The sequence below is a fragment of the Colossoma macropomum genome, unplaced genomic scaffold, assembly GCF_904425465.1.
Source record: "Colossoma macropomum unplaced genomic scaffold, Colossoma_macropomum, whole genome shotgun sequence".
NCBI lineage: Eukaryota > Metazoa > Chordata > Actinopteri > Characiformes > Serrasalmidae > Colossoma > Colossoma macropomum.
The window spans coordinates 361,833-382,084 of record NW_023494786.1 but is presented as its reverse complement, the minus strand read 5'-3'; the positions used below and the strand labels follow the sequence as shown (position 1 = coordinate 382,084).

Genomic DNA, 20,252 nt, shown 5'->3' with positions numbered 1-20,252 from the left:
TAATCTTTTTGCCATGCTCAACATTTTTAAGAGATAAACTGACTGAGCCAAATATTCACCAGCTTCAGTTGTTAGCTAGCTAGCTAGTTAAATAAGCCTACACTACTACCTAAGAGGATTTGTTGGCAATATTTTCCCATTAAATATATACTTCCATTATATACCGACATTTTAGCAAAAGCAGAAACTGCACAATATGGCTTCTCTTCCACTGCAGGGCCGAAAGTTCCAGTGGCATTTCCACACAAACATGGTTTAACACAGAACTGGGCTCGGCACGGGTTCTTCAAAATGGTTAGCTGACCGTGTTCAGGGCCACAGAACCATTCAGTAGGATGACGTAACAGTGTAGCTATTTGCTAATTGGTTCTGTATTTTTGTCAGTATTCAAAATTCAAAGTTGAGGAAGTGAAGTCGAGTGGCTGGTGTTGGAGGGTCAAAAAGCTGAAATAAAATCTGTTTTGTGGTGTTTGGAGCTGTAGCTCTCTAGCTAATCTAATGCTAGCCATCTGCTCCTAGTCTGCAAGGTGAGATCCAGTACAGCCCAGTACAGGTTTGATAGTATAGATGATAAAACCATATAACAGCGAGAATAAAGTAGACTGATTGGTGTTGGAGTGACAGAGAAAACAGAAATTGAACCTGTTCTGTAGTGTTTTATGCTCTAGCCTGCTAAGCTAACTTAATTGTACAGTGCTACCTCAGTACAGGCACGGTACCGGCAAAACAATGATTAAAAAACACTCATTTAGAGGATAAAGACTCGTATCCGAGATCACAAATTCGTTTGTCTGGTGTTGAAGTGACAGAAAAACAAAAATAGAATTGTTCTGTGGTGTTTTGAGCTGTACTACGCTGAGTGACGCTAATGCTAGCATAATTAGCCAGCTACAGATGACCTCCACCACAGTCCAGGCTCAATTTTAGTAACTGATATTCAAATACCGCCTGTTTAAAGGATAAAATCTCCTATATGAGATCACAAATGTAAACGTCTGATGTTGAACTGACAAAAAGATAAATAAGAAGTGTTCTGTGGGGCTCTGAGCTGTATCCTGCTGAGTGACGCTAATGCTAGTGTAGTTAGCCAGCTACAGGTGAAACCCACCACAGTACAGGTTGTTTCAGTAACTGATGATCAAATAACACCCGTTTAGAGGATAAGGATCTGAGAGCACACTGAGAGACTGGTGCTGGAGTGACAGAAAACCGAAACTGAATCTGTTCTGTAGTGTTTTAAGCTGCAGCCTGCTAGCCTAAGCTAGCACGAGTGTATGGTGCCTACTACCACAGTTCAGGCTCAGTTCCGGTGAGACAATGGTTAAAAAACACTTGTTTTGAGGATAAAGACTCATATCTGAGATCACAAATTTGTATATCTGGTGTTGAAGTGACAGAAATATAAAAATAGAATTGTTCTGTGGTGTTTAGAACATACTATGAGGAGTGACACTAATGCTAGCATAATTAGCCAGCTACAGATGACACCCACCACAGTACAGGCTCAATTTTAGTAACTGATTTTCAAATACCACCCATTTAGAGGACAAGGACTCATATATCAGATCACAAATGTAAATGTCTGGTGCTGAAGTGACAAGAAAATAAAACATGGAAGTGTTCTGTGGGGCTCTGAGCTGTAATCTGCCAGGTGACGCTAATGCTAGTGTAGTTATCCAGCTACAGGTGCAACCCACCACAGTTCAGGCTCAGTTTCAGTAACTGATGCTCAAATAACACCCGTTTAGAGGATAAAGGATCTGAGAGCACACCGAGTGACAGAAAACCGAAACTGAATCTGTTCTGTAGTGTTTTAAGCTGTAGCCTGTAGGGCTAAGCTAGCTCGAGTGTATAGTGCCTACTACCTCAGTTTAGGCTCAGTTCCAGCGAAACAATGATTAAAAAACACTAGAGGATGGTGGTTGGAGTGACAGATATGTGTGGTGTGTTCGCAGCTTTTAGCCTGTTAGCCGTTAGCCACTCTTTCGCGTAGTTTTCTTTAGTATTTCCTGGTTCTGATTCATCAGCACAGCAGATGGAAATAGAAACTGTAACCAGTCTCACCACCACACCACCGCGGAGCGGCGCAGTTCCGCACTCACAGGCCCTGAGAACCATTTGGCTCTAGACTCAAAAATAGGCCTTGAGTTGCCTCGAGGTAAAGCAGAAGAGGGTGAACTTTCTACTCTATCAGTCAAATGTTTTTCCCTAAACCTTGATAACACAACAAAAGTAAACAGTTTAAACAGTGAGACTTTTCACTTAGTGGAGTTACACACGTCAGTTCTCATTACATTGAATGGGATCTTTGCCAGGGTTCTGTACAGCTTGTCCAATCTTGCAACAGCACCTATGAAAGAACACATTTGTGGCGGAGCATCGGGGGGTCAAACTGTCAAACAGTTGTAGGGCGCATGATGCGTTTGATCACACCGGTCTGAACTGTGTAACAGCCAGGGGAGATTTGTTAGAGCATAAAGCTCACATTGAACATGTGCTGATCATACTGCAGTGCCATGATCAGCGATTTGAGCATGATGAATGGGGTCAACCTGTGGCTTGCTGTTTAATTTATTTCCCATGAAAGAATAATTTCTGTACAAGTCCCGTGATGTACATGGTATCCCAGAATCTACAAAAAGCGTTTGGTGCAGTTGTATAGTTGTATGCAAAAAATATGAGTTATGTTTTACTGTTTTTTTAATTGTAAAGAAGTACACATATCCTGAAAAATATTTTACAAATTCCTAAAAAAGGGAGAATGCACTTCATATTTGATCACCCTAAAAAATTTGAAAAAATGAAATGGTAATAATAATAAAACAGTATATAGTAACACCCTTTGTTCTTGGAGATATTTTTGGTCTGTCTTGCATGTATGGCATGTTCAAGATCTACCTACAGATTTTAAATAAGGTCAGGTGACTGTGAGGACCATTCCAAAAGCTTCAATTAGCATTTCTTAAAGTGGTGTATTTTGAGGTATGTTTGGGATCATTGTCCTTTTTCGGAGGCCGGCATCTTTTTAGCTTCAGTTTCTTCACTGACTGTGAAATCCTTGCTTCCAGAATTTGCTGATGTTTAGTAGAATCCATAGTAGAATCCATTCTTTGAGCCACTGGCCCCCACACAACCCCAAAGCATTACAGATCCATCCCATGCTTAACATTTTGCATGGCGTTCCTTTCATCAATTACTGCTATTCTTCCCTCAAACATATTATTAATGATTGTGGCCAAAGAGTTCCATTTTTACTCCATCAGTTCACAGCACTTGTGTCTAAAATACTTCTGGCTTATTTAGATGTTGTCTTGCATACTTCTGACATTTGACATTGACTTTTGTGGTAAGGTTTCCTTCTGATGACTCTTCCATGCAGATTGTGTTTGCAGATTAGAACGGTGCGCCACCACGCCTGTATCAGTTGAACCTACCTGCAGTGCGTTTGCTGTCATGTGGGGGTTTTGCTTTGCATTTCTGGTCAACATATGAGCAGTTCTATGTCAGTTTTCTTGGTCTTACAAATTGTGCCTTGACCCCTAAATTTCCGTTTAATGGATATTTCTTAATGACATTTCAGTGGAAATTGTGAGTAGGAGTGTTGATATCTTTTTATAGCCTCACCTGATTGTTGGTATCAATAAGCATCATTTTCAGATCCTCAGCCAGCTGCTTAGAGGAGCCCATGGTTGTTGAGTGTTAGCAGAAAGTTTGAAGAGTCAGAGAATTTATTAAACTCTGTTATCAGCTGACCTGCCTAAACAGTCCCGGCGAGTTAATTTAAGGCCTAATAAGTTAATTGTGTGAGACTTTAACACTTTTGGTAGGGTGTCCAAACTTTTTGCACATGCCACAATTTTATATATTAGTTGCAGAGGTTTTACACTTCAGGATAATTTCAAATTAGTTCAAAATAAATTGTCTCCAAAATATGCAGTAATTCAGGGGTATAGCTTTGAATGTCTGGCTACATGTTTTCTATGCATGTGTGTGTGTGTGTGTGTGTGCGCTGCCCTGTATATTAGTACAGTAATGTGTACAGTTGTGTGACAGTTACAGAAAATATGCCTGAGAATCAATTGGAATCACTGAATCATGCAAGCTTTACGGGCAAACACAAATATGCACTCACACTTGCACATGGACACTCAAAGCCACAAACACACACAGATACGTCATATATGCACAATTTCAGCCATATAGCCAAACACTCCCAGAGACACATGCCGTACTGTCTCAGAACATGAATGTCTGGGGCCACCATGAGAAATTAGGTGCTTAATGTGGGTTGGAACGTAGACTTATCAGTGTGGGAACAAGCTAAGAGTGAATTTTCAAAAACAATCCAAAGCCTTTTGAAGGCGGAGCTTAAAGTAGAGGGCGATGGTGCGTTTGTCAACTTTGTCCGATAAACAAGCCTGCTGTTGGCCCATGGATGTAAACAAATTACCCAAAGAATGTACAGTAATAATAGTATTATTACTTAGCTTGTTCCCACAACCATTTGCAATTGCCCAGCTAGGTTAGAGAGACAGTCTAGAGAGAGATGCACTGTCCAGCTAGGTTAGAGAGACAGTCTAGAGAGAGATGCACTGCCCAGCTAGGTTAGAGAGACAGTCTAAGAGAGATGCACTGCCCAGCTAGGTTAGAGAGACAGACTAGAGAGAGATGCACTGCCCAGCTAGGTTAGAGAGACAGTCTAGAGAGAGATGCACTGCCCAGCTAGGTTAGAGAGACAGTCTAGAGAGAGATGCACTGCCCAGCTAGGTTAGAGAGACAGTCTAAAGAGAGATGCACTGCCCAGCTAGGTTAGAGAGACAGACTAGAGAGAGATGCACTGCCCAGCTAGGTTAGAGAGACAGACTAGAGAGAGATGCACTGCCCAGCTAGGTTAGAGAGACAGACTAGAGAGAGATGCACTGCCCAGCTAGGTTAGAGAGACAGTCTAGAGAGAGATGCACTGCCCAGCTCGGTTAGAGAGACAGTCTAGAGAGAAATGCACTGCCCAGCTCGGTTAGAGAGACAGTCTAGAGAGAAATACACTGCCCAGCTAGGTTAGAGAGACAGTCTAGAGAGAAATGCACTACCCAGCTAGGTTAGAGAGACAGTCTAGAGAGATGCACTGCCTGGCTAGGTTACAGAGACAGTCTAGAGAGAGATGCACTGCCCGGCTAGGTTAGAGAGACAGTCTAGAGAGAGATGCACTGCCCAGCTAGGTTAGAGAGACAGTCTAGAGAGAGATGCACTGCCCAGCTAGGTTAGAGAGACAGTCTAGAGAGAAATGCACTGCCCAGCTAGGTTAGAGAGACAGTCTAGAGAGAGATGCACTGCCCAGCTAGGTTAGAGAGACAGTCTACAGACTAACACAAGTGAGTTTAATTGGGCCTGTTTACCTGAATTTAGTGCAGTGCAGTTTGAATAGAAGTCTTTGTAGTTGTAGATTTATTATTATTATTTTGTTTTTTCTATTTTTACTACAGGTTCTATTTTGCTAAATCCAAATGTTTTAATTGTAGATAAGCTAAACGTCATGATGCGTAAAAATACATTGAAGTATTATGATATTTTTGTCGCCCATCTGTGCTGTATTATTTATGATGTGTATTTATTTAGTGTAGTTATAGAACAATAATTACTACTACTACTACTACTACTACTGTTAATAATAATAATAATAATAATAATAATAATCTACATTGTGTAAGTTTAAAAAGTGTATAGAGTGCAAAAGTTGAATTGAGTAAGTTGAATAAAATATGCACACACACACACACAGACACACACACAGACACACACACAGACACACACACACACAAAGCCTTCCCAGCACTTCCCACACATGAACAGTGTGGGATACAGTGTGTGTGTGTGTGTGTGTGTGTGTGTGTGTGTGTGTGTGTGTGATAAAGCGGTAGATTGCAGCACTGAAAGGCCCTTAACCTCTCTCTACAGGATTCGCCGTTACCTAGGAAACCGGAACAAGCTCAGAATCTCAAACAGTGATAGGCTCAACGCTTTTGTGCGGCCAATTATCATTCAGCACATTGATTGGAAGAGGAAACCACCTATGACCCCCAAAGATAAAGAACAGAACCTTCACAGTGAACAAAGGCGCTAGTAACGGTTTAAAAAAGGGAAAAAAATGACCACAAACATTTGGTCAGACGTTCCCAAGTGACTCAGTCGAGGCAGCCTTTTAAAGATCCTGTCCTTTTCCTTGCTGAAGGAGTGGACTAAGTTGGCAGGGTGGTGGGTGGAGCTTCACAGAGCAGCGCTGTCCAATCAGAGCAGCTGGATTTTGTAAAGCTTACAAAAGCTCTGTGATTGGATTGTTACAGTTGATACAGAGGGTTACTTATAGATGTATAAGAGGGAGGACGGCCCAGAGAGTGGACACATCAGATCTAGAAAGAAGAGCTTCAGTCACTGCACAAAGAAGAGCAGTGTGTCTGCTCATTGACCTTTGACCTCTACTGACCCTGCCGGCCAGCTCAAGGTATTTCCGAAGTACTTACCTCTGTTCGAAGTGTATCTTTTAACATTTCTTAAACAGTAGCCTTAAAAGGGAATTCCACCCATTTTTCTAAAATTCTGCATAAATCAGTGTTTGACTTCTTTACAGTGGTGGTGATAGGAACCAGGGGTCGCCATGACTACAACACAAATATAGACATTTTATTTACTATGAAAACACCAGTGAACCTACACGAGTCTTCTGAGTTTATATGGAGTGTTGATGATGGAAAATCGTGGAAAATCTGAAATAATAAGTTTTCTTTGGGGACTATTTTGTCTCACAGCGCCCTGCATATTATGTATCCCTCCACCATGAATGGAGTTTAAGGCCAAAATCTTCTCAAAACTATCATAAAACAGTGTCTCAGTCATCAGGCAGTGAATTCATAACCATTTCATGTAGTAACTTTCTGTGAGGGAGCTTTTAGAGGTGGACGTCTGGTTCCTATCACCACCACTGTGAACAGTTCTGATTTGGTAAGTTTCTCTAGAACAGAGTGTTTCACACCAAACCACTCTGAACGACTCTGTTTACATCTTAACCATTTAATAATGCAGAAATTTATAAAAAAATTGGTGGGGTTCCCCTTTAACATTTAGTCAACAGTATCTTTAACATTTTGTTAACAGTATCTTTAACATTTCGTTAACAGTACCTTTAATATTTCTTCAACAGTGTCTTTAATAATTCGTTAACAGTATATTTAATATTTCATCAACAGTGTCTTTAACATTTCTTTAACAGTATCTGTAACATTTTCTTAACAGTATCTTTAACATTCGTCAACAGTATTTTTAACATTTTGTTAACTGTATCTTTAACATTCGTCAACAGTATCTTTAACACTTTGTTAACTGTATTTTTAACATTTTGTTGACAGTATCTTTAACATTTATTTAACAGTATCATTAATATTTCGTTAAGTGTCTTTAACTTTTCTTTAACAGTATCTTCAACATGTCGTTAACAGTATCTTTTCCAAGTTGCTCTAGAATGCAGCATTTCAAGCCAAACCACTCTGAATGAACATTGTTTACATCTTTACCATTTAATTGTGAAGAAAATTTTAAAAATGGGTGAAATTCCCCTTTAAGCTGTTGACTGTCAAGTTTCACCAAATCTGGAATCACTGTATTTAACAATATACAAACAATCTTAGAGCAGGTGCAGATGGGAAATCATTATTATTATTGTTATAATATTAGTACAACTTTATAGCTTTCAAATTATGAGCAGCTGTAAATGACTCTAATATGACTGAGGAAGCTGTATCCCCTTATGGAATATGTTATAATAATGAAATTTGTATGCCAGACACCTCATGTGGTAATAAAATCTCAAAGCTAAACATGATAATATATTCTGTTTAGCGCTGCTGTCAGAAAAAAAGTATCTTTATATTTGTCATTTTTCAGTTTTCACCATATTTTGAAAGTACCCCTCGTCTTTTATGTTGTGTCTAAATTTCATGGTGAATAGACCAAAAGAAACGACCCAAAATGACTTGGAAATATGTCTGGTTCCATTGACTTGCACTAAAAGTTGAGTATGTTTTTTCTTTCTCCAGTAAAGTTACCATTTTTGGAGAAACAAGGTTTTGTTCCAACAACATGAGACATCTAAAACACATCTAAAACACCTTCTGGTGGCTAGTTTATCATTTTTCAATCTGAAATGTATTAATTATGACTGAAAAAAGTGCAATTATTAAGATGACAAGTGATCCCAAACGTTTAAAGAGTAGTTTGTTATAAATTTGAATATTTGTAGTTAGTCTATAGAGGACTGTTCAAATTTGAATACATGATATTGCCATCATTTGCAGCAGTTTCTATCAGTGAAGAAGAAAGTGCACCTCAGTTTTACTCACCTGCCTTACAGTGACCACTGTTGACCTGTTTCTGACCTTTATAATGGTCATTCACGTGTATCCTGGTTAGAGCTGGGTCTGCTTTGCTGGTCTGATGTTGCAAAAATGCACTGCAGCATCTCAGACAGGTCAAACAGGCTTCCTCGACTAAGGCTCTGAATCAGGTGCATTTAATGAGGCAGAAGGCTGAGGTCTGTGGAGCTGCGGCCCACGAGGACCAAAGCCTGACACATGCATAGTTAGACATACGATACTGTCACTGTATAAACCAAATAAATAGACACTGATTGGGAGCTGTGCTAACCCAACATCCAAAAGTCTCCACATATGAAGGGGAACTCCACCACTTTTTCAAAATTCCTGCATAATTTAGAGTCTGAAGTGTAAACAGAGAGATTCAGGGTGGTTTGGTGTGAAATGGTTCAGATGTCTTTACAGTGGTGGTGATAGGAACCAGGGGTCGCCATGACTACAGCACAAGATATAGACATTTTATTTATTATTCTATCCACACACTGGGGTTATAAGATGTGTTTCAGCCCAGACAGTTTTTCTGAATGAGGCAGCCAATCAGAATATAGCTCATTTAAATATATTTAAATATTAGGCTCAGTAACAAAAACAGCTGGATTCATTCTACGGGATAAACAGAAGCTGAAAAATGGTCACATAAATATAAATTATGACTATTTTTGGTATAAAACGCTATACAGAAGTCAAAAGAGGACAGCAGGGGACAAAAAATAAAACCCAAGAAAAATGAAGGGTATGGGCCCTTTAATGTCATTCACAACCTTGTGTTAACACTGTGCTAAAATCAGGCCTACAAGTTGTACAGGTTCTTAAAGGGCCACTGATTTTTCAAAGGTTCTACACAATTAAGTAGTTAAGATGCAAACAGAGTCGTTCAGAGTGGTTTGGTGTGAAACGCTCTGTTTTAGAGAAACTTACAGAGTCAGAACTGTTCACAGTGGTGGTGATAGGAACCAGACATCCACCTCTAAAAGCTCCCTCACAGAAAGTTACTACAGTAAATGGTTATGAATTCACCGCCTGATGTCTGAGACATCCTTCGCCACCACTGTAAAGAAATCTGAGTCTCTACAATGAATCACTTCACACCAAACCACGATCTCAAACACTGAATTAGGCAGAAATTTTGAAAGATTGGTGGAATTCCCCTTTCAAGAGAAAACCCCACATTTCTATGTTTATCTTTAAACATAGACACACTCACTGCAAGTCACTGTTTTCATTGATAAGATCAGATGCGTCATCTGACCCTCTCAAACTTTAAGGCCTCGAGCGGTCAGATTAATACACACACACATACAGAGGGTCTTTGTCTAAATGATGAGCTGCTGTGATTTATATTTTAAAACAGGTTCATTTTCAGAACTAACTCTCTCTCTCTCTCTCTCTCTCTCTCTCTCTCTCTCTCTCTCTCTGTCTCTGTCTCGTACGTTTAAGTTTGGGCAGCTAATTAAGGTCTGTTTTCTGAAGAGAATCGCTTTATTAGCATGTTATTAAGAATTACACTGTTGGAAATGGGGCTTCAATCTTTTTGTTGGTCAGCTCAGAAAAAAAACACCAAATGCTTCGGTATTAAAGTGAGAGTTCAAAGCAAAAACGTACACAATTCATCCCAAACAACCACCTGAGACATACTTGGTGTCTGAAGTTTGCTTCTTTACTTTTGCACCCGAGCTACAAGGCTAATGCAGCTAACAAGCTAGCAAGGTTTTGCTAACTGCATGCTTAATTCATCACAGGGTCGCCTCAAACCATCTGGATCCCATGCTGACCTAACCTGGTCCATCTGATTAGAGGTTCTCTAGTGCTGGTTTACCTGGTCACCCAGCATGATCATACTGGTTGACATGCATACCAGCAACCGAAACACAACATATGCTAGTTTTGGTGACCAGGCATGCTGGTCTGATCTGGTTTCTCTAGCACGGATCTTTATTGTTGGAATGCTTGAATGCTTGTGTGCTGATGTTTGTAATCGATCTTCAGATTCTGTTTATAGCTACACAAATTGCTCTTAAAGTCATTTCAACTAATTGATGTGTTGCACTGTTAGGTAGTGGCATTAGGCCATACAGCAATAGCAACGTTTAACACAGAAATCTGCTAATTCGCTTAGATTTTTTTAAAGCAGAGTTATTATAACATACCTCATATGGTATATAGCGCCATGCTAGCAAGGTTAGCTCAGAGCTATGTTGGATTTTCCCTGCTAGAAAAACAAGCATAGACCAGCTTAGCTGGTCACCTGCAAAACCAGCATATTTTATGTTTCGGATGTTGGTTTGCTGGTCAACCAGCATGACCATGGTGGGGTGATCAGCCAAATCAGCACCAGACCAGCATAAACCAGCTTAGACCAGCATGCTGTGCTGTTCTTTAAGCAGGGTTGGTCAGCTATTTGAATACAGGTAGTTTAAGGCGTAACATTCGTAACTTGGTATGTTTTTAAGTAACTCTTATTGTAAAGGCCTGAACTCGAAGGCTGTCTTTTAATATTGTAGCGTTAGCCTGTTAGCTTTCTGCTCAGCCGCTCAGCCTACTAGGGAAGAATATATCCAGTTAAAGAGAATTTAAAGTGGAAAGCAGTTGAAAAGAGTCTGTTAGCAACGTAGCGTAAGCAGTGATGAACAACACTTCCGTTCCCCGTCAAGATATTTCGGCCAAAATTGGTGGACAGGTTAAGTGTGTCATACAGTATTAGAAACCAGATAATCAAGCCTATTAGAGAGCACTGATCAACTCCACAGCCTTGCTAAAGTGGTGACTATACGCTTTCATTACTTGTTAGCTATATTAGCTTCATAGCTCCAGTGGAAAAATCTAAAGAAGCAAACTTCAGGCACCAAATATGTCTGGATGATTGACCACATCTGGGGCAAGGTAGGGTGGGGGATTGGGGGGGACTGTAAATTAGATTTTTGGCTGAACTATCGCTTTAAGGCTGTCTCTCCTCACACTAACACTCCAACACAGTCCGGCAAGAAGATGAAAACAGCCTCCCTCCTCCGCTTTCATAACTAATCATTTCAGCACACTGCAGTTTGTACTGTCCGGCAGCCCAATTACTGTAGCCTCCAGACAGACAGACCGAGAGAGAGAGAGAGAGAGAGAGAGGGAATGAAAGAGAGGATTAAATAACATTCCTGCAGCCTTTTCCACACACACACCCGCCCGCTGTGAAAGATCACTAATTAAATCACCTGGCAGCTACGCCAGCACACAATTACCGTGGACACAATCGAAGCAGCTCTCTGTCCCTCTGTTCCTCACTACCCCTCTCTCTACCCCTCTCTTTATCCCTCTATCTCTCTCTGTGGTAAACACACAGTAGTTGTCTTGATTCTGCTATCTTTTATTGAGATTTTCTGAACTGACAAAACCTGAAACTTATCATAAATGTGGCAAATTGGATCAAAAACTTTGGAAAATCTAATTTCCCAACTTTTTCAAAATAAAAGTTTGATACTGTGTATTGTGTGTAAATAGTGTTATCATTATTAAGTACCGTCAGGTCATTTCCGACTCCTGGTGACCATCTCCAGTTTCCTGTCGTCTGTTTGGGCCTTCAGGCTTCTCAATGGCTGGTTCATGATTCCTCTGATTCATCCATCCTTCTTGTAGCTGGTCATCCTCTTTCACCTTCAACTCTTGCAAACACAACTGACTTTTCCAATGAACTGGTTCTTCTCAGAATGTGTCCAAAAGAAGAGCTTCAGTTTAGTTATCTGGGCTTTGAGTGAGAGGTGAGGCTTGATTTGGTCAAGGATCCAGATTTCTTTGCCATCCAAGGTAATTTTAGAAGACTTTGTTTACCTGTCTCGCTTGTTTATTGTCCAGCTTTCACATACATGAAGAACCACAGCCTGAGTGCTGGATCTACCTACACACTAAGCCACTTATCCTCCTGGTGGTGTCATCCCAGTAGTCATTGGGTGGAAGGCAGGAAACACCCTGGACAGGTTGCAGGGCAGGTCACAGGGCCAATTTAGGGCCTGACTGCATGGACTGTGGGAGGAAACCCATGCAGACATGGGCCCCCTGTATGCCCAGCCGGGGAATCGAACCCAGGCCCTTCTTGCTGTGAGGTGACAGCGCTGCCGTGCCACTGGACCCCAAAATAATTGATCTGAGTAGGCAAAAGCTGTCCACCATTTCCACACCTCATCCATCGATAGTAAAGTTAGCAGTCTTTCCTGTCATCATCACCTTAGTCTTCTTCATACTGAGTGTCATAAACAGTGTAAATAGTGCAAAGTGTTCCATTCACCCCCCAGTCCATGCAGTCCGTATATAGAAACTACACCGCCTGTTTTTAATTCATTGTTTGTTTGTTTTTGTTTTTTTAAATGAAGCATTTACATATTGATATATGTAAATGAGCTCTGCCTCTGCCTTTTCTAATGGTACAGTAACAAAAACAGGTGTTTAATTCTGAGGGATAGAGTGTGAAGTAAAAATTAATCAGAAAACATAAAGCACTCAAACGTCGTAAGTGGGAAAAAAATTAAATACGAGAAAAATTGGCTCTTTCAGACTTGGTTTCCGTCTCGAATAAGCACTAGACCAAATGAGATTTTCTTACAGTGATGAATAAATTAAATACATTAATATGAGCAAATATGAAAAACAATGGCATAAAAATATTTAAAATATTTAAAAATACATTAAATAAATAAATAGATAGATTTTTATACATCTGTTTTAGTTTTAATTAAAAAAATATATTTAATTAATATTTATATACTTATTATTATATATTTGAATATTTATTTATTTATTTACTTTAAATTTAAAATTATAAAAGAGGAACATGCAAACTCTGTTGACATAAAAATCTTCATGTATCACTTTTAAAGTACATCTAGTAGTTATGCTAATTTAGCACTCATTAAATGTACTAGTGAATCACTACAGATGTTGCCCTGCAGTATATGGAGAATAATATTGCTGTAAGTGTTGTAGGTGTGAAGCGTGTCAGGATAATCAGTACTGACGTCTCCGGCGGAGATTGTGTGCCGGGGAAAGCAGGTTCAGGGTCGCACCGCAGGCCGTGACTCACTGCGATGGAACGTGACGTGATGGAGCAGTAATGTGGGGAAATGCGGGTTATTTTTCCTTTAATGCACTGCAATGTAAATCAAGCACTCAGACTGAGCCTCCGCATGGCTTCAGTGTTGTAGTCCTGTAGTGTATTAGCTGGGGTTCGGCATGTTCTGATGAGCTACAGGAATGACGACAACAACTGAGACTTGGAAAATGAAGAAGAGACCTTCACGGTGGTGGACGGTCTTTGACTGATAATATGAGTTAAAGCAGAACTGGAAGCCACAGCTTTGATCACGTTAAAATGCTAAAATGTTAACATTTTGGAAGACGATGATGATGATGGTTGCCAAAGTTTTGCTTAGATGTTGCTATGCAGTTGCAAATGTATCCAAGGTGGTTGGCAAGGTGTTGCTAGGTGCTTGCTATGGGGTGCCAGGTTGTTGCTATGCTAATAAATACACTGGTAACTTAAATCCACTGCTTGCTTGAATTCACTGCCACCTTAAATTCACTTCCACCTTAAATTCACTGATACCTCAAATTCACTGCCATCTTAAATTCAGTGTTGGCTGAAATTTACTGCCACCTTAAATGCAGTGCCACCTTAAATCCATTATTTGCACTGTTATTGCTGTGCATCATTTTTTATAGGAAAAAAATATCGTCTAATCAGGTATTGGTCCTTTGATCCTGCAAAGTTTCATGATTCTAGCAGAAAACTGCGGGACAATAAATATTTTACTTTTTTTGTAGAATAAGAAAAAGTAGAAGATTACAAAGCACAGTAGGTTGGCTTTTTCAATGACTGAAGTTTGGAAGGAGGACCTTGCCTGAAGCTCCTCTCCTTCCAATCTGATGTCCTATAAATTTCAATCCTTACCTCGTGTTTCCCATGAAGATTACCACTTTCTCATCTTGTTGCTGTTCCTCAGTCCCATCTCTGTTCATTCAAGAGGGTCCAGTCTTCTAGCTCAAGCAGAAGCCACCCAGAACTCCAGCCCAGGTTCTCAGAGTTCTTTCCCCTCCTACAGTCAAATGATATCATCTTCTTCTTCTTCTTCTTATATGACAAATATAATTGGAGGCATGATCTGAAATCACTAAGTGTAATATTTATGAAGTTCACTTTGTTAACCTGGCTCCACAAGACAAGTGGGTCCACGAGAGAGGAGCCCAGAATCAGTCCTCTCAACAATTCCATTAGACTCTTATTTTGTAAAGTCTGATCCTGAGACGTCGTCTGTTGGAGTCTCTCACATCTTGTCTGACCTCCCACTAACCCTCCGTTCTGCTGATCTTTCCAGGTCCAAACCACCACCACCACCATCATCACCACCACCACCTCCATCCTCACACCACCTCCCACCTCATAGCCATGGCAACTACCACCACTGGAAACAGCAGCAGTTCAGACCAGAAGTCCACCACTTCCCCACTAATGGCCAAACCTACCAGCCAGCAGCGACTGGTAAGCAAGGATGGACGTAGTCTCCTGAGGGGCCCAGCGGCTGGTGGACGGGCGACCTGGGTGGGGGCGCTGCGGGACATGTGGGGGGCATGGCTGTCTCTGCGCTGGCGCTGGGTGGTCCTGGCCTTCTGCGGCTCCTTCCTCCTCCACTGGCTCCTCTTTGCCGTCCTGTGGTACCTGCTAGCCCGGGCTAACGGAGACCTGGGCGTCGACCATGACAACCCACCCCCGGGTCACACGCTGTGCGTCAAATACGTGACCGGATTCACGGCGGCATTCTCCTTCGCTCTGGAGACCCAGCTGACCATAGGGTACGGGACCATGTACCCCAATGCTGACTGTCCCACCGCTATCGCCCTCCTCGCCCTGCAGATGCTGCTGGGACTCATGCTGGAGGCCTTCATCACTGGTATGTAATTTATAGGGAAGTAGTGAAACCCATATCTTACGATTCGAGGTTTTAGGTATTAAAAACGTTTAAATTCCACAAAGCTCTATTTATATGCGACATAGATTGGAAAGCCCAGTCATTTGAGGGTGGGTGTGTCCATAGAATAAGCCCCGCCCCTTCTTCCATATTGCATCTCCATACGCAATACGCCATAGTCTTCCTCAGGACAAACGACACATGTAGTACGTAAACATTGTCAAAGTTTCAAACCCCAATCTATACGGTCCCAGTATGGAAACTAAGATTCACAATTATTGTGATGTCACAAAAACCAACACATTTACCTATATCTGCCTACAGCAGTTAAGCCCCGCCCATTTACTCTGAAGTTATAAGGAGTTTTTCGACCTGGGCTGCTTTTTTTAACAAGACACAGTACAGGGCAGCCAATCAGTACAGAGCTCATTTACATACATCAGTCTTAAAGGTACAGTAACAAAGAGAGGTTGGAAAATGTAGCATATTGGCCCTTTAATTGGTGCATTTCTATGTATGGGCCTAATCATTGTGGGTTCTACTGTAGGGGTTTGTAGGTCAACTAGACACTGTTATGCACTTCCGCTCAATATAATGAACAGCAGTTATCCAGGCCACAGTGTTCCTGCAGCACATGGTGATGTTTTCAGACTGAAGGTTGAACTTTCCTGAGAAGTGTATTGAACAGCACTGATTAGGAGTGTCTTCTCCAAACACTTCATAACTCCCTCTCGCTTGTGGGTGTGGCCAAGGTGTCACTACAATCCAGAAAGACCAATAGAACAGGACTGGTCTCACCCGTTCAGTGCAGATCCCGCCCACAATCAACATGCTGACAGATCTTTTTAGCACACGAGTGAAAGAAAGAAAAAGAAATAATCCATGCTAGCTTGGAATCAAACCACCCCACTTCTAAAAAAGAGCTATTTTACTGTCAATATTGTCTAAATGATTCATTTCTGTTCTTAAAAATGAAAAAAAATCTTAAATAGCCCATATCATGGAAAACTGAATTTACCTCAAAAGAGTTTGATGCAGCACACGAACATCCTACCTAATCCATACAGTCTATATATGGCAGCAGTCGCAACCCAGATGTTAAGAAGAGACATTTTATCCTTTCAACAAAAATCAAACCATCTTGGGATCCACAACATTTGATGTCCAGTTTACCATCTTGGCTGTAAATATGTCTCAGTATATGCTAATGTACTAGTGCAGGCTAACAAATATAATATAAACGAAAACGCAGACTTACTTTGCTCTGCTTTAAGTTTTAGCTCTGCTGTAGCCGCTTTTCTCGCATCTCTAGCAGGAAACTTTTCCACAAAAGTAGAATCATTTCTTGTAAAATGTCTCTCAACGTTTGACTTTTTACGAGGCTGAAGTCGCTTCTGATTCGCCAGCTTCTAGTTCAAAATTTTCTATTCCACCTTAAATGGTGCCTGAGGCGCCAGAGTGTAACTGCTGCACCATTTAAGGTGGAACGGGATCATTTGCACAAGAAGCTGACTTCAGCTTTGTGACTTTTTAGTATTTGACAGTTTCTCATTGCAGATTAACCCACTATTACATGGTGTTGCCATATGGCAACAAGTACTTTATCTCAATTTCACTGAAAAGCAGTAATATAAAATCTGTGTTTTCCTATTTAATTGAGGAAAAAGGGTCTTTTACTTTGAAAGGACAAATACGTATGACATTAGATGTCCAGGAATTTTTATTATGATGTTGTTATTACCATGCATTCAAAATACCAACTGAAATTGTATTAATTTCCAATATTTGTAAATACTGGGTCATATAATTTCCCCATATTAAATTTTTTCTTCAGATATTTTGATTATTTAAGCAATTTTAAATAACAAAATCATATTGAAACATTTTCTATCATGTTTAAGTAATAATTCATGCAATAGAGGGTTAAACCTATCAGGAAACCAGCTGGACTGATTATAAACACAAATTATTGATGTTCGTCTTAAATCTCTCTCTTTGCTGTTTCGTTAGCTACTAGCTGGGCGAGACTGTTGTCTGTGTTGCTATGGTGACCAGCAGTCTGTGCTGATCTTCAGGGTTAAGGGTGAATTAGCAGTTCTACATTAACTCCAGAGTTTAAGACCATTTATTGTTAAAACTGTGTTAGAACTCTGACTGTTTTGTGAGCCAATCAGACCAGAGCTCATTTACATATACATACAGTCTTAAAGACACAGTAACAGAAGCATAATGTAGTATAATGCGAGGTTGGAGAATAGATAAGAATGAATTATGACTGTTGTTTTGGTACATAAACACATATAATTTAATAATAACTGGGCCTGGAAATGAAGGTTATCTTCAGTTTTTCCCTTTAATTTATTACATTTCACTTCAAAACAAAGAAACAATCACGTCCATAAGCATGCAGGTAGTTAGAATTACCAAAGATGTCAGAAATTCACTGATTAAATATTTGATAACCAGTTTAATTTAGCTATTTTAATTCTGATCTTCTTTGAAGTCAAACAGTTCAGCTGGTCTGTTTTACCCACTTTTAAATTTATAGTCCCCAAGTTGGGGGGGGTTTCAAAATGACATGTTCTGGATACACAGTCCACTCTTCTAGACACATTCAGTGCATGCTAGGTTGGTATATATTGGTGCATATTTGCATTATGGACAGTAGGAGTCATATTTCATTTTCTATTACCTATTTTGCAAACTTTTAACCTTTGAAAACTCTCTTGGAACCCATTTACTGACTGTGCATTCATGGAGAAAGTAAAACTGTGAAACGTCAGTCTCTCAGTACTGAGTGGCCTAACATATACTGTAACTTCTTTAAACTTGCTATAGCTAACATATAACTTCTAAAACCAGTTAAACCACAACTTAATGCACGTTCAGTAAACATGCTGTCAATCAGTTACCGCTGAGTGACCAGTAACACAGCATATGGTCATCAAGATTGTCAACCCATGAACCTTTGGAAGTACAGAGAGTCCAGAAGTTACATTGTGTTTGTATACAAAGAATAAAATTTTGTTCAAGCTTATTTTAGTTATATACCTATTAGTTACTGACATAATGTGTGTGGCTAAGACAATCGACAGCTTCATTCTGCGTACTCCGTCACCCTGTTCTTCAATGGTCAGGACCCCCACAGGACCCCCATAGAGCAGGTACTATTTGGGTGGTGGGTCATTCTCGGTATGTGGTGGTGGTGTGTTAGTGTGTGTTGCGCTGGTCTGAGTGGATGGAGTTTTTAAACACCTCAGTGTCGCTGCTGGACTGAGAACCAAAAATTTCCAGCCAACAGCGTCCTGTTGAAGGACTAGAGGATGACCAACACAAACTGAGCAGCAGCAGATGAGCTATCGTCTCTGACTTTACATCTACAAGGTGGACCAACAAGTTAGGAGTGTCTAATAGAGTGGACAGTGAGTGGACACAGTGTTTAAAAACTCCAGCAGCACTGCTGTGTCTGATCCACTCAGACCAGCGCAACACACACTAACACACCACCATGTCAGTGTTACTGCAGTGCTGAGAATGATCCACCACCCAAATAGTACCTTCTCTGTGTGGGTCCTGTGGGGGTCCTGACCATTGAAGAACAGGGTGCAGAGAAACAGATGGACTACAGTCTGTAACTGTAGAACTACAGAGTATAACGATATGGTCCTATATATATATATATATATATATATATATATATATATATATATATATAGTATGTATATAACTACAGGGTTAAATTTAAATCACTTCTCTTTTCATCTTTCTCTCTCTCAGGTGCGTTCGTGGCCAAGTTCTCTCGCCCCCAGAAGCGCTACAGCGGGATCCTGTTCAGTCCGCAGGCCGTGGTTTCCGAGATCGAAGGTCAGCGTTGCCTGATGTTCCGCGTGTGTAACCTGCTCTCCAGGCCGCTGGTGGACGTTTGCGTGAGCGCCGTTCTCTACGAAGAACGTGATGATATGACCCTGCACCAGACCTCCCTCGAGTTCCAGCTCGACGGCCTGGGGTCACGTCCCTGCCCCCTCTTCCTGTCACCGCTGACATTTATTCACCCAGTGACACCGGACAGCCCACTAAACCGCATTCTCACGCCTGGCAGTCAGTCGCATTTCGAGGTGGTGGTGTTCCTCTCCGCCTCCCAGGAAGGCACGGGCTCTGCCTACCAGAAGAGGACGTCCTACCTGCCTGACGAGATCCAGTTTGGCCGGCGCTTTTCCAAGGCAATGGTTCTACGTGGCAACGAACGGCGGAACAGCACGGAGGCCATGCGCTATTTTGACACACACCTCTGCTCACTCACAGCCCCCAACTCTCGGGACAAGGAATGTGTGGTGCAGATCAATGGTGAAGGAAACGACAAGATGGAATAGATCTACGTAGCGTCTGTTGTCTTTTTATCCAGTTCGTGCGTACAAAAGGGCATTCCACTCATGAACCAAGAACCTCCAACACCTCCAACAACCGAAGGCTGTGTTTTTGCTTTATTTTAACTATGCGTTACGTGAGTTGCATTGTTGGCAAACTCGTCTAGAGGAGTAAGACCTAGATCCAGTAGGGGGCAGATCATAGCAGAAACATTCCTGGCTAGCACAGGAAAACCTTCCTTGACTACTTTTCCTGATTTTGCACAAGGTCGACAGCGAACAGGGCAACAGTCAAGGAGACTCCTCTTGTTTATCTTGCAGGACAAGCACAGTTAGCTTCTCAAAACCTTCTACCTTTGTTGTGGTTCAGTCTGCTGCTGAAGTCACGTCCCATCCTGGTGCGCTGCCCTCACCATTAACGTTGGACGTACCACGCTAGTTTCCGAGGACACACATGAACTACATGACATGCGTAGTTAAAATGAAGTACAGCGCAGCCTTTATAATTCCGCCCCCTCCTTCTCCAG

General features: G+C 41.1%; 1 protein-coding gene across 2 annotated transcripts; it reads left to right on the top strand.

Annotated features, from left to right (window-relative positions):
- The first annotated feature begins 6,346 nt into the window (after window positions 1-6,346).
- Window positions 6,347-19,747, top strand: kcnj13 (potassium inwardly rectifying channel subfamily J member 13). Of its 2 annotated transcripts, XM_036557196.1 has the most exons (4): window positions 6,347-6,496; window positions 14,399-14,469; window positions 14,771-15,343; window positions 19,139-19,747. In XM_036557196.1, the coding sequence occupies exons 3-4, from the start codon at window positions 14,842-14,844 to the stop codon at window positions 19,729-19,731; spliced, it is 1,095 nt and encodes a 364-aa protein (XP_036413089.1). In that variant the 5' UTR covers window positions 6,347-6,496; window positions 14,399-14,469; window positions 14,771-14,841; the 3' UTR covers window positions 19,732-19,747. The 2 variants fall into 2 exon arrangements, with proteins under 2 accessions (XP_036413089.1, XP_036413082.1); XM_036557189.1 differs by lacking the exon at window positions 14,399-14,469.
- The last annotated feature ends 505 nt before the right edge of the window (window positions 19,748-20,252 follow it).